This window comes from Amblyraja radiata, chromosome 26 (assembly GCF_010909765.2).
Source record: "Amblyraja radiata isolate CabotCenter1 chromosome 26, sAmbRad1.1.pri, whole genome shotgun sequence".
NCBI classification, from domain to species: domain Eukaryota; kingdom Metazoa; phylum Chordata; class Chondrichthyes; order Rajiformes; family Rajidae; genus Amblyraja; species Amblyraja radiata.
In genome coordinates, this window is record NC_045981.1 from 5,843,605 (window position 1) to 5,858,952 (window position 15,348).

At 42.5% G+C, this 15,348-nt stretch overlaps 1 protein-coding gene across 4 annotated transcripts in view; it reads left to right on the forward strand.

The window, feature by feature from the left end:
- Positions 1-15,348, forward strand: part of myocd (myocardin) — a 467,533-nt gene that overhangs the window by 432,289 nt on the left and 19,896 nt on the right. For 3 of the 4 annotated variants that reach the window (XM_033044078.1, XM_033044079.1, XM_033044077.1), the window contains 2 exons: positions 3,314-3,489; positions 13,642-13,773. In XM_033044078.1, coding sequence (XP_032899969.1) covers positions 3,314-3,489; positions 13,642-13,773 — 308 coding nt within the window. The remainder of the gene's footprint in view (positions 1-3,313; positions 3,490-13,641; positions 13,774-15,348) is intronic. The other variant, XM_033044080.1, reaches the window with a different exon arrangement.

Sequence of the window (15,348 nt, forward strand, 5' to 3'; positions counted from 1 at the left end):
AATTCTCAGATCATACTTTTTAAAGGCTCAGTTAAGCAAATGTCCGTTCAATGAATGTTAAAAGACTTCCAAATGAGTGGCGTCATGAACAGAGTTCTAAGCAAGTAAATAGACACAAAAAGCTGGAGTAACTCAGCGGGTCAGACAGCATCTCTGAAGAAAAGGAATAGTCAAGTCAAATCAAGTTTATTTGTCACATACACATACGAGATGTGCAGTGAAATGAAAGTGGCAATGCTCGCGGACTTTTGTGCAAAAGACAAACAACCAAACAACCAAACAAACTATAAACACAATCATAACACACATATTCTTTTACATAATAAATAATGGAAGGAAAAACGTTCAGTAGAGTTAGTCCCTGGTGAGATAGGCGTTTACAGTCCGAATGGCCTCTGGGAAGAAACTCCTTCTCAACCTCTCCGTTCTCACCGCACGGCAACGGAGGCGTTTGCCTGACCGTAGCAGCTGGAACAGTCCGTTGCAGGGGTGGAAGGGGTCTCTCATGATATTGTTGGCTCTGGAGTTGCAGCTCCTGATGTATAGTTCCTGCAGGGGGGCAAGTGAAGTTCCCATAGTGCGTTCGGCCGAACGCACTACTCTCTGCAGAGCCTTCTTGTCCTTGGCAGAGCAATTCCCAAACCAGATGGTAATGTTCCCGGACAAGATGCTCTCCATCGCCACTGCGTAGAAGCACTGGAGGATCCTCGGAGACACTCTGAATTTCCTCAATTGCCTGAGGTGGTAAAGGCGCTGCCTTGCCTTACTCACGAGTGCTGAGGCGTGTGATGCCCATGTCATATCCTCGGAGATGCGGACTCCCAGATATTTAAAACAGTTCACCCTATCCACAGGTGAACTGTTTAGGTGGCGTTGCAGGTCGAGACCCTTCTTCAGACTGAGCAAGTAGGATGTGCCAAATGTATCTGATAAAGAATGGGCATGAAATCAAGCAAAGTAATGTTTTCACACTGAGGTAGAAATAAATGAATGTTAAAATAATTCACAATTTGCTAGTTTCAGATGCGTATACATGTAAATAATGTCAATGAAAGTGTCTGTTTCTGATTTGAACTTTCTTACACTGCACAGTAGCGCTGTTTTGGTTTCAAATCTGTTATAAATTATTGTAAGATGACAATTCCATCGGAACATTCCTTTGGATTTGTATTTTCCACCAAGCCCTCCCAGTATTGCAGGAAAACCACCCAGTGAGGCTACACAGCCGCATGGAAGACTTGCATGACTGACGGCCCTCTCAGACCACTCTGTTTCAATGGCAATACAAGGCTGTGCCTGACCTGATGATTGCACCAGGTTAAAAAGCTGATGTCACTATCTGTACACTACCATAAGCATCGAAGACAGTTTGGGGATTTGACTTTTAATTCATACAAAAAGCTGTCTGAAGTGTGCTTCCTGCTCACTATTGGCTAACTTTGCTAAATAACTATGTGAACAGTTTCAGTGAAATAAATTGCCCGTGTTCATTTTCCAAAGAATGCTGCACAGCTGCAAAGTGTTGCATGGAGAGATGGAAAGCAGGTTCGAGATCCCAGATGCAGATTAATGCCAACCCAAGTCTTTGAAAATGGGTACAATTATCATCTGATGGTGCAATTTTATGAAAACAGTTTCCATTGTTGTACTTAGTTACATTTTTTGCAATAATCATAACTGAATTCTTTGCAATGTTTTGGTAGCACTATTGCTGAATGGGGCTGATTTATTGATGTGAATTAAAAATGGCACTTTTATTGATCCCCTGACAATGTAACGTGAGACGGTATAGATCTGATGGGCCAAATCAATGTCTTCTTTGGTCTCCAAGGACATTCTTGCTATTGAGGGAGTGCGGCGTAGGTTCACGAGGTTAATTTCGGGATGGCGGAACTGTCATATGTTGAAAGAAGGAGTGACTGTGTTTGTATACATTGGAAATTAGAAGGATGAGAGCGGATCTTAATGAAACATATAAGATTATTAAAGGATTAGACAGGAAACATGTTCCCGATGTTGGGGAAGTCCAGAACCAGGGGCCACAGTTTATGAATAAGGGGTAGGCCATTTAGAACGGAGACGGGGAAACACTTTTTCACCCGGAGAGTTGTGAATCTGTGGAATTCTCTGCCTCAGAAGGCAGTGGAGGCCAATTCTCTGGATGCTTTCAAGAGAGAGTTAGATAGAGCTCTTAGAGATAGCAGTGTCAGGGGATATGGGGAGAAGGCAGGAACGGGGTACTGATTGTGGATGATCAGCCATGATCACATTGAATGGCGGTGCTGGCTCGAAGGGCCGACTGGCCTACTCCTGCACCTATTGTCTATTGTCTATTCTGTGGTATTATAGCTATAAAATAAGCTAAAACAGTATTTCCATTATCATGAAACTGTGAATAGATGTTTGTCCTTGGGTCACTTGTGGGTGATTTTGTGTTTTCGACTCCTCACTTTATATGTCATCCTTGGAACACTAACGTGTTTTTCATGGGATGAGGTCCTTCCCCCATGTAATGTACCTGAGGGAAATGAGGCCACAGTGTACTGGGTTCACCTGTCATCGAGCACCCCAGGGACAACACTGTGTGAACCTTGTGAGCCTGCAAAGTGGTTATTGTACTTTATAAATATTGTTGGCATTAGCACCACTGCCAGCAACACCCCTCAGTGCAAAGTCAACCTTTAGTAGCGCAAGCTCTTTTCCCCAATGGAGCAGATCTCCAGACCTCTGGATCCTCTCCACACAATCCACCCGCTGAACCAGGAAGTAAAGACTTCCTAGATAGACACAAAATGCTGGAGTAACTCAGACTTCACTGAAGAAGGTTCTCGACTATTCTTTTAGTCCAGAGATGTTGCCTAACCTGCTGATATACTTCAGCATTTTGTGTTTATCTTTGGTTTAAAACAGCATCTGCAGTTCCTTCCGACACAGTAAAGACCCCATGCCGGTTTTAAGCAGATGCATGAAGTGATTTGTGAAACAATAATCAAGTGTCTTCTGAAAGACAGTGATCTATGAGATCAGTGTCTTAATGCTAGTTCTAGGTTCCATTATTATAGGCAAAAAGATGTGTGAGAAACGGAAAGATATGTCAATAATTCTGTTGAAGTAACTTGAGAATTAGGCATTCAGTTTTGATATTGCATTTTCCTTCAATGTCAAAGTAGCTCAAGGACACATTTGAGTACAAGTATCTTATGTCTTTATTTGGCTCATTAGGAAGTCAAACACATGTTGGATGTTGAAAGTTATTGTTCCTGAGAGTTGAGAAAATAGTTTGCTGACATTATGGTTTCTCTTTTATCAACAGTTGGCCAAGTGAACTTCCCTAAAGCCCCCGACACATTTTCCTTCGAAGAAGACAGCAGCAATGATGCTCTATCTCCAGAACAACCCAGAAGTCAGGAATCCCAGGGATCAGAGAGCTTGCTTCCAGAAACAAAGTTCACTGAGTCGTCATCACCTCTTGCAACCACTACAATACAGGTGAGTCGAGGCTGCTTTACCTGCAAAGGCACCTTTGTTAATTACAAAAATAACATTGAATCACAAACAAAACATCCAAGACTTACAAGACACTACCTTGCTTTCTTTACCTTAATAGTATTATCAAGTCTATACATTCGTAATGTCATCAAGTTGCTGCATTATGTATAGACCAATGCCACTGGTGGCCTCTGTGGACAAGACACACTTCAAGTCTTCGGATAGGATCTAGTTCCCAAGTCCACCGTAGATTGAGACAGTCCTGGGTACTTCTCTGCTGACAACATAATCCATCTGGCTCTTACCTTGTGCATTGTAGTATGAGCTAATAATAATGTACTTTTAAATTAATTTTGAGGGGTTTTATTAATGCATTGTTTCAAACTGTGCAGCATAAGTTGGGTGGAAAGTCATTCAGAATGAGGTTAAGTGCATGGAGCCAGAGCAAAGCTTACATGCTCCCAGCATACTAACTGACTATATGAGAGCTTCCTTTATAATTTCATTTACTTTTAAATTATTACCATATTCATGGCATTAAATATCCTGGTGGCATTGTTTGAGGTTCATAATGTTTTAGTCATACAGCATGGAAACAGGCACTTTGGCCAAACTTGCCCACACTGGCCAACATATCCCAGCTACACTAGTCCCACCTGCCCGCGTTTGGTCCTTATCCTTCCAAACCTGTCTTATCCATGTACCTGTCTAACTGCTTCCTAAATGTTGGGATAGTCCCTGCCTCAACTACCTCCTCTGACAGCTTGTTCCATACACCCACCACGCTTTGTGTGAAAAAGCTACCCCATAGATTCCTATTAAATCTTTTCCCCTTCACCTTAAACCTATATCCTCTGGTCCTTGATTCACCTACTCTGGACAAGAGACTCTGTGCATCTACCCGATCTATTCCTCTCACGATTTTATACGCCTCTAAAAGCTCACCCCTCATCCTCCTGTGCTCCAAGGAATATAGACCCAGCTGACTTAACCTCTGCCTATAGCTCAGACCCTCTAGTCCTGGCAACATCCTCATAAATCTTCTCTGTACCCATTCCAGCTCCTCAACATCTTTCCTATAAAACGGTGCCCAGAACTGAACACAATACTCTAACTGCGGCCTCACCAAAGTCTTGTGCAACTGCAACATGACCTCCTAACTTTTATGCTCAATACTCTGACTGACGAAGGCCAATGTGCCAAAAGACTTTATGACCACACGATCTACCTGTTACTCCACCTTCAAGCAACCATGCACCTGCACTCCTAGATCCCTCTGCTCTACAACACTCCCCAGAGCCCTACCATTCACTGTTTTGATGCCCTTATGCAAAATACGGCACTCTCGCTAGAGAAATGTGCTCTTTGCCTAATACGAGAAGCAGGTAAGGCCACATGAGTTGCCATGATTCATGATTACTAATGCGTTTCGGTGATCTGTAAATGATGTGATGATGATGATATTTTATTGTCACATGTGGTTAGGTACAATGAAATTCTTTGTTTTGCATAAAATAGAGAGAGTACCCAAAGAGTCGCCACGTGTAGAGGGCCGACAAAGTTACAAAAATATTCATTATAGGTCCGATGGACCCGCTTTGTTCTCAGCAGCCAAGCCGGTAGATAACAAGATCAGAGTTTTCGGTTTTTATAGATGCCCTGACCGGTGAAGGCTTATATGTTGGCTTTTACCACTCTATCTACTTGTGTTGACACTTTCATGGAGTTACGGACATGGACCCCACATCAGTGTTTGTAGTGGTCCTGCCATGAACTGCATACTTTCTCTTTGCATTCGAATTTCCAAATCGCAAAATCTTGCACGTGTTCAGATTAAACTCCATCTGCCACTTCTCCAAACCTTTCAGCAGCTGAACTATATCCTGTTGTACACGTTGACACGCTTCTGCCCTGTCTACAACTCCAGCAATTTTGGTGTCATCTGCACACTTTTAACCATCCTATCTACATTTCCATCCAAGCTGTTTATCTAATACAGGATTTGTCCCCCTCCGGTGGCCAGGAAGGCTGCTCCATGCTGCAACACTTGGCCTGTACTGCACATTCCTTATGATCCAAAGTATCATTTAAATAGAAACTATTTATTGAGCCATTGTCCTGCACTCTGTCACCGGTACATGCAGAATTTATATCGTTAAATCAGCATACAACATAGGACATCCTTTGCCTGTGTTATGTTTTTTTGCAGCAATGTTTTCTTCTTCAGGTTGCTTTGAGAAGATAGAGCAGGTAAACTGTTGACCTGTAATCATAAGAAAGCATAAATAAAGGTAAATCATTCTCTAAACCAGAGGTCGGCAACCTACGCCCCCGGGCCGAATGCAGCCCGTAACCTGAAATCATATGGCCCGCAGGCGGAATTTTTTCCTGGTATTCATCCAGCCCTCTGAGCGCCCCGAGCAGCAACGCCCCAAGCAGCAACGCCCCAAGCAGCAGCGCCCCGAGCAGCAACGCCCCAAGCAGCAACGCCCCAAGCAGCAGCGCCCCGAGCAGTAACGCCCCAAGCAGCGGACAAGCTCTGGCTGTACCGCATCCTGCGCAAAGCCGCCGGCACAGCCTCGCACCTTCTGTGAACACGTTTAAGAAAGAACTGCAGATGCTGGAAAAATCGAAGGTAGACAAAAATGCTGCAACTCAGCGGGTGAGACATGCAAGGAGTGCATCAAGCTGTCTTACCCGCTGAGTTTCTCCAGCATTTTTTTCTCTACCTTCTGTGAACACGTGATTTGATGCCTGCCATCCGGGGAGGGATGGTGCGGGATCCAACTGTACATGTGATAGATGCGGCCCGCCATCCGCTCACAGACATGCGTCCCGGCCCCTATGCAGAACAAGGTTGCCCACCCCTGCACTAAACGCTATGGTACTGTGATCAGGCCATCCCACAGAATGCCAAAGTGAGAAAGGAAATATTTAAACCAGAGAAGGAACACTAATAATAATAATAATGGATGGGATTTATATAGCGCCTTTCTAATACTCAAGGCGCTTTACATCGCATTATTCATTCACTCCTCAGTCACACTCGGTGGTGGTAAGCTACTTCTGTAGCCACAGCTGCCCTGGGGCAGACTGACAGAAGCGTGGCTGCCATTCTGCGCCTACGGCCCCTCCGACCACCACCAATCACTCACACACATTCACACACATTCACACACAGGCAAAGGTGGGTGAAGTGTCTTGCCCAAGGACACAACGACAGTATGCACTCCAAGCGGGATTCGAACCGGCTACCTTCCGGTCGCCAGCCGAACACTTAGCCCATTGTGCCATCTGTCGTCCCTAGACCAATGAAAGCTTGGAGAAATTCATGCGTAAAAAGGAGACAACTGAGAAGTAATTTTGTAGATGCATGTCGGAATGATTCACAATGTGGGAAAAATAAAGATGCAACAATGTCTCAAACAGTGAAAATCAAGTAAGAGGAGACATGCTCACAATAGAACTGAGAAGTCTGGAAGAAAGGTGTAGCGGCACCTGCTGGTGCCTTGGGGTAGTCAAACCCTCACATTGGCTACCTCAGTCACGTGGGCGTGGGGAGGGGTTTTTCGCGCGCTTTTGGTTTAAGCCAGCGTCTGCAGTTACTTCCTACACAATTTCCTCTGCTCTCTCTCCAATGGGTTCACACCCTTCCTATCCCAAACATATCCATCTATTGGTTAGAAGACAATGAGAATACTGAGGAGGATTTCTTTCCATTTGTGTGCTTGGCGGGGGTTGTTTCGAAGTACTTTTACTTGTGAGGTTCAGAAGGAGGGTTACAAAAGATGTGTGTCCTTAAGCCTGCAATGTCAACCTGTAATTGCTTCTCAGAGACCATTGAAACGGGGAAGAATAAGCGGAATGAACATGACAATAGGGGAAAAATGCAAATGAAATCAGGCAAAGAGAGAAAAATAATCTGGAAGCAAAACTGGAAGAGAAGCAGGCGGCACGGAGGCACAGCGGTAGAGTTGCTGCCTCACAGCACCAGAGATCATGGCTCGTTCCTGACTAAGGGTGCTGTCTGCATGTACTTAGTACATTCTCCCCGTGACCTGCGTGGGTTTTCTCTGGGAGCTCCGGTTTCCGCCCACACTCGTAGAATTGGTAGAATTGTAAATGGTCTCTAGTGTATGTAGGATAGTGTTAGTGTGCGGGGATCGCTGGTCGGCGCTGGACCCGGTGGACCAAGGGACCTCTTGCCATGTTGTATCTCTAAACTAAATGAAAGTTTTCATGCATATGTTACGTTGATTGAAAACTTACTATTATCCTTAATTTTAACGGTCCTGGGTATGTTGTTGATGAAACACAATTCAGGCTTTAAAGTCTTTGAAATGCTCATTGATGGAGATATTCCATTCAAAATATTTTTAAAATAAAATGAGAACTGCAGATAGTGTGCCAACATGAGAATTTCTCATGATATGTGAGCAAGTGTCTTCTATGTTTGTATGCATGTATGTTCACATGCTTGTGTACCTGCATCTGTATATATTTGTATTCTTGTGCACTCTCAGGTTTCAGGATAAAACAACCTGCCATGTCGAGTATTTACGAGTTTCACTTTAAATTGTTAAATATGCTGAGATGAAGGCTTACAATAGTACGTGGAACACAATCTTTGCGCTGTTACCTTCAGATTCGTCATGCACATGATCTGCTAACATACGGTGTCCAGACATGTTGGTGGAATCGTGTGCAAAACATGTCTGAACATCATTTGCATAGAAACATAGAAAAAAGGTGCAGGAGTAGGCCATTCGGCCCTTCGGGCATGTTCTTCATTAGCCCGTGCCTGCCTTGTGGAAGACACAATCTATTCTTGCAGTAGCAAGCATTCACAAGTCCAGTGAGCGGAGCTGCACTGCAACTTAAAGGAGAACTGCCTAATCTCTGGCGCCTTGTGCTGGGAATCAGCTTCAGGAAAATGCACTTTAAGAAACAAACCAGCTGTAAGTCATGTCAGCTTCTCTTTGTCTCATCTCTCCAACTCCCACTCTTAAGGTGGGAGGTTTTTGTCAGTCTCCCTACCTGCTTCCACTACTTGCAACCTCCGGCAACCACCTGCAACCTCCGGGAACCGCACGGAAACCTTGGATGGGGCTCAAAGTCTCCAGAGGTTTCCGTTCAGGTTTCCTAAGTGGGACAGGGGCATAAGGAATAATAATAAAGCACATACAGCAAAATCCTATACTTCCAGCGGCGGAGGTCCGCAGGAACTGGAGGACAGAGATGTGTGGCGCATCCGTCACCGTTCCTGATGGAAACCAGCATCACTGCATCACTAATGTTTTCAACAATGGTGAATGAATGAATTATATTTCTGATGTAATTCTAGTAATGGGCCTGTCCCACTTAGGCAATTTTTTAGGCAACTACAGGCGACTAGTTTGTCGCCACATGTTCGCCGGTGGTCGTCGGGAGTAGTCTCCTCAGTCGCGCAAAAGGTTGTAGCGTCTTTCTGGTCGCTGCTAAATTTTCAACATGTTGAAAATGTTTTGGCGACAGTGAGTTTGACGCCAGTGAGTGTAGCTTGACTTCAACTGACGTAGGTGCTGTCTTAGATTGCCGCCAGGATGACGTGGGTTGTCGCCGGTTTATCGGTGACCTGCTACGCCTAAATAAATCGGCAAGTGGGACAGGCCCATAAATCTCCTTAGCACATTCTTTGATGCCTTCATACCTTGTTGATAATAATAGCAACCATAAATGAGCAGAGTACTCAAGGTGTATTCTAAACAATATTACATCATCGTTTCACATCATTCTTCTTCTACCGATTCGCGTCCTCTATATTTAAAAAAATCAAATACTTGGTGATCACCTTTCTGTGGCTTTGTTGGGACTTTAAATGATTGTTGTATTTGTACTCTGTTTGTCTGCCTCACCAAACTCTCATCAAAGAAATACATTTGCTACACTTATTAAAGTCCTCTAGTACTTTGTTGCGGTCCTCTTCAGTATATTTAGAAATTGTGCTCTTGATAACGGAGTCCAAATAGTTAATCTGAATTAGGAACAGCAGTGGTCCCAGCACTGATCCTTGTGGAACATCACCTTCCACTCCAAGGAGCTGGTCTCACTTTCTGATCTCACTCCAGAACAACTCACTGCCCATTCTGCTCCTTAATTCCTGACTCTGCATTCTCTGATGTGCATTGATCTATGATTGAACAACTTAACAACAGTTTATTGAAGATCTAGATAAATAGCCTCCACTCCATTCCCTGTTTCCTCCTCAAAACATTCAACAAGATTGGTCAAATACGTTTTTTATTGTTTAAAACTAGACTATGATTGTAATACTTTTCATGACAAGTTGTTCCTCTGTTCTCTGACTTCATAGGGATGCCATTACTTTTCCCATTACCGATTTATTTTAAGATGCCTGGTCTATAGCTTCCTGGACATGTTCTCTTCCCCTTCCCCAATGTAGGTATTACATTAGTTATCTGAGAGCCCTCTGGCATGGCACCTTCTTCTAATAAACTATTAAATATGTGTAGTAACATTATGTCATCACCAGTTTATTTTTTAAATACTTGGATGCAATCCATCTGGATCTGGGAATAACAGTTCTTGAATTTTTTAGTCTATTTAGTTTTTTTTAATGTAATTTTACTATTTAAAATATACTTATTTTATTACTCAATTTGATATCCTTGATAAATACCAAAGTGAAACAATGATTTCATATTTATGTCATCACCCTCAGTTATTGATATATTCCTGTTTGTCCTTTATTGGCCCAAAGTACATCCTCTCCTTCCTTTACTTGCATGTCCATAAAATATTTTACTATTTTGTATTCCTTGATAAGTTACGTTTCTTCTACCTACTAATCCCTAATCCCTACATATTGTACAAAATCTCCTGCTTTGCCTCAATATATAGAAACATAGAAAATAGGTGCAGGAATAGGCCATTCTACCCTTCGAGCCAGCATCGCCATTCAATATGATCATGGCTGATCATCTACAATCAGGACCCCGTCCCTGCTTTTTCCCCATATCCATTGATTCCGTTAGCCCGAAGAGCTAAATCTAACTCTCTTGAGTGAATTGGCCTCCACCACCTTCTGTGACAGAGAATTCCTCAGATTCCCAACTCTCTGGGTAAAAATGTTTTTCCTCATCTCAGTCCTAAATGGCCTACCCCTTATTCTTAAACTGTGACCCCTGGTTCTGGACTCTCCCAACATGGGGATCATTTATCCTGCATCTAGCCTGTTCAGTCCCTTCAGCATTTATATGTTTCTATAAGATCTCCTCTCATCCTTCTAAATTCCAGTGAATACAAGTCCAGTCGTTCCATTCTTTCATCATATGTCAGTCCCGTCATCCCAGGAATGATGGTGAACCTACGCTGCACTCCCTCAATAGCAAGAATGTCCTTCCTCAAACTATGAGACCAAAACTGCACACAATACTCCAGGTGCGGTCTCACCAGGGCCCTGTACAACTGCAGTAGGACCTCCTTGCTCCTAAACTCAAATCCTCTCGCAATGAAGGCCAACATGCCATTAGTCACTTATTCATATCTTCTCACTTTAATTTCCTTTGTTAAATCCAATTCTGAGTCATCCTCTGAGGATATATTGAAGAGTCCTGTATAAGTTGTAGGAACTTAATTCCCTCAGAAGCCTTTATCTACCACTTCTATCCAATTAGTATTCGGATGTTGGCATTTTCCATCCCAGGCAACATCCTGGTGAATCACCTCTACACCCACTAATGCAGTTGTCCTATCCATCATTTAGCAACACTCTTCTCATGCACTTGGAGTTGTGGCTATGGTATGTTGGGACGTTACGATGTCGCCAGGGCCATTAAAGGACAAATGGGAATATATTGCAATAAATGAGGACGATGAGAGAAATATTAAATTGCTTCACTTTTGTGTTTATCAAGGAGATAAAATGGGGGATGTGAGATGAGCAATAAAATAAGTATATTTAAATTAGAAAACCCCACAAAATTAAATAAACTCAAAAGAACTCTAACCCCCTGGTCAAGATAGATTGCATTCAAGCATTTTAAACTCATCGGGTAAAGACACAATGTTACTACATATTTTAATAAAGAGCAGCTCTTTCATGAACTCCAGGTGGCCTACATCTTCCTCACTAAGAAGGATGAAGGGCAGTTCCTCTCTGAAGACCTTTAATGTATACTGTCTACAGCTAAGACATCTCTGCCATTTTTCCTCTCCCCATTTTATGCTGCTTCCCTTGTTTTGTACACAGTCTGCTTGTTCTTCCATTAACATGTACTAGAGAAATTGACACTGAATCAAAGAGCTCAAGAAATAGGAGCAGGAGTAGCCATCTGGCCCTTTGAGTCTGCCGTGTCATAAATCGGGATTATGGCTGATCTTCTATCATAGTGCCATCTCCTATCTTATCCCTACATCTTCTGGTTCCCTTAATATCCAGAAATTTATCAATCTCTGCTTTAAGTGAACTTGATGAGCCTCTGTAGCCCTCCTGAATGAAGACTTTCAAAGATTCACCAACTTATGAGAAAACAAATGTCTTCAAATTTCTATCCTTAATAGCTTATCCTTTAGTCTGAGACTCTGACCCTTAGTTCTAGACTCCTCAGGCAGGAATATATACTTGCTGCATCCAGCCGATCAGGTTTAGATCACAGATACAGCATGGAAACGGGTCCTTCAGCGCACTGAATCCTAGCTGACCATTCATCGCCTGTTCACCCTGGTTCTATGTTGTCCCACTTTCTCTTCCACTCCCTACGTGTTAGGGTAAATTCACAGAGACCTACAATCCCACACACCCTCGAAATGTGGGAGGAAACCAGAGCTCTCGGAGAAAACCCACATGGTCACAAGGAAAACGTGCAAACTCCATGCTATCGGCACCCGAGGTCAGGATCAAACAGGCTCTCTGGCTCCGTGAAGCAGCAGCTTTACAAACTGCACCACTGTGCCACCCTGTAAGAATTTTGTAAATTTTATTGTTCCCATCTCATTCCTCTAAACTTCAGAGGATACAGCCCTTGGCTACTCAATCGTACCTCATGCAGCATACCCACCATATTTGGTCAGGGCAAATTCTCCTCCTCCCAACAGAACAGTCCTGCAGACTTTACAAGCTTCTGATCATGCTGAGTGTCAATCCCTGCCTGAATACAAACTATGGCTAGTTCAATCAAAGCAAAACTTGCTGGAAAGACACAAAAAGCTGGAGTAACTCAGTGGGATCAGACGGCATTTCTGGAGAAAAGGAATTGGTGACATTTCAGGTTGAGACCCTTCGTCAGACTGAGAGCCAGGAGAAATGGAAACAAGAGATATAGACAGTGATGTAGAGAGATATGGAACAAATTAATGAAAGTTATGCAAACAAATAACCATGTTAAAGGAAACAGGCCATTGTTAGCTGTGACCTAGGTAAATACAAGCATTGACAATGAGACTTAAGAAGACGCCTTTGAAGCTGGTACGACTTGGGTGGGGGAGGGATGGAGAGAGGGAGAAAGCAGGGGTTGCTTGGTTAGAGAAATCAATATTCATACCACTGGGTTGTAAGCTGCTCAAGCAAAATATGAGATGCTGTTCCTCCAATTTGCGTTTGACCTCACTCTGACAATGGAGGAGGCCTAGGACAGAAAAGTCAGTGTGGGAATGCGAAGGGGAATTGAAGTGAGATCAGGTAGATCCAGGCGGACTGGGCGAAGGTGTTCACTTTAAATCCCCTTCCCATTCACTTTAATTTCCCTTCTCATTAAATATTAATTGGTCTTAATATAATCTGATTCTTAAAATTGATACAGGAATATAGAAAATTGTTCAGTCTAATAATTTTTTTTAAATAGGCAATGTGCTTGAGATTACAGTAATGTACCACAGATTTTGACTAAATAAACATATCGGCAGTTTCACAACACTTGGGTATAAATGGGTCAAATTGTTCCTAAGATATCCAATAGAATCAGTATATCAGCTAACATGAATGATCTCAACACACATCTTGAAAACAAAGGCCACTAATTCTACAATCTGTTCCATAATTTATTCCTGGGTTATGTGTGGGTATATAACCTACAAGGCCATACATTTAATATGAAATTGAAGGAACAATTTGGAAGCACACAGCCTACTAATCGTTTCCATTTTGCTTTACAGTATCTTCCTCACCTCTCCCAGCAGTGTGACTTAAACAGATGTACACCTAATAACCTGATCAGACAGCCAGGAAGCCAAAACCAGCTGAATGGCCAAGTTTCCACATCAATCCCAGTGCCTGCAATAGTTAAAGTAAGCCCAAATTATTCACCTTACTACATGAAGGCAACAGAGTGAGCTGTTAAATATTATTACGGAAATAATGCAAAAGGAAGTGTTAAACAAAACTTGATTAGAAAGATGAATTGAATATAAATACCTATCTCCTAGCTCCTTTTCTATTCTTTTTCTCTCTCTTTCTTCTCTCTTACTTCTTTTCTCTCTCTTTTTCCTTTTTTTTTCTCACACACTATACAACACTTGTTTTTCTATTCTCTATTATCTAGTCTTTCTTTTTTTCCCGCTTTAAAAAAAAATGAAGCTGTACATAGACTGTATCATGCCAACATATTTTTGGCACCTGAAAAAAGGGACCACAGTATTGTACTTACTTCTAATAAACAAATTTAAATTTTTTTTTAAAAAAGAAAGATGAATTGAAGGAACCTTTGTTTTCTTTTTAAAACATCGCAGGAAATGTGTGAATGTGTCACCCCATATCCAAGATGGCGCCCAACCCAGGCGATTATTTGCATCCTAGCCTCAGAAGCAGATATACAAACTCGTATTACAATCGCTCCACACTCTTAAATCACTATTCCTACAGCAACATTTATTCTCTAATCATGTATCTGTACACTGTAAATGGATCAGTTGTAATCATGTATTGTCTTTCTGCTGACTGGTTAGCACACAACAAAAGCTTTTCGCTGTACCTCGGTACAAGTGACAATAAGCTAAACTGAACTGAATGTAACTGATCGCTACAGGATAATGGTAGAGGTTTTCCTCCCTCTTCCTTTTCTAATGGCGAATGGTGTTTAATTTCTATTCCATAATATTGAGAATCACATCCATGAATTAGCATTTCAGACATGAGTAGCTGCTTGAAAAATACAAACTGCTTTTGCAGTAGCAGCTGGAGATGAAAATACAAGAGAAAACTTGCACAAAAGGCCAGGGTGCAGAGTGAGGCGTTCCGTGGCAACTGATGTGGGTGGGAATGAAGAACATCAGAGGGAAGTTGTGGTAAACACCAGACTTGGAACATCTGATGAGTGGGACTCACTTTGCAGCGTCTTGGATTTAGTTCACTCATTCATGTCCAACTTGCAGATATAAAGTTAGCTTTGGTGTGGAGGTGAAAAAGAATTGCTCAACTCGTCCCCTGAGATGAGACATAAGCTCACCACCTTACCAGGCATTCCATTTTAGTGCATAAAACCCACCGCAATTGTGGTGTAAATTGTATTCTGAATACCTATGGGCAACTGCATTAAAAAGCAAACTAGATTCCCAGCTTTACTGCAGATGGACTTAATTTGGTTTAGACAATAGACAATAGGTGCAGGAGTAGGCCATTTGGCCCTTCAAGCACATTATTCAATGTGATCATGGCTGATCATCCACAATCAGTACCCCATTCCTGCCTTCTTCCCATATCCCCTGACTCCGCTATCTTTAAGAGCCCTATCTAGCTCTCTCTTGAAAGTATCCAGAGAACCAGCTTCCACCGCCCTCTGAAGCTGAGAATTCCAATGACTCACAACTCTCTGTGTGAAAAAGTGTTGGCTCATCTCTGTTCTAAATGACTTACCTCTTATTCTT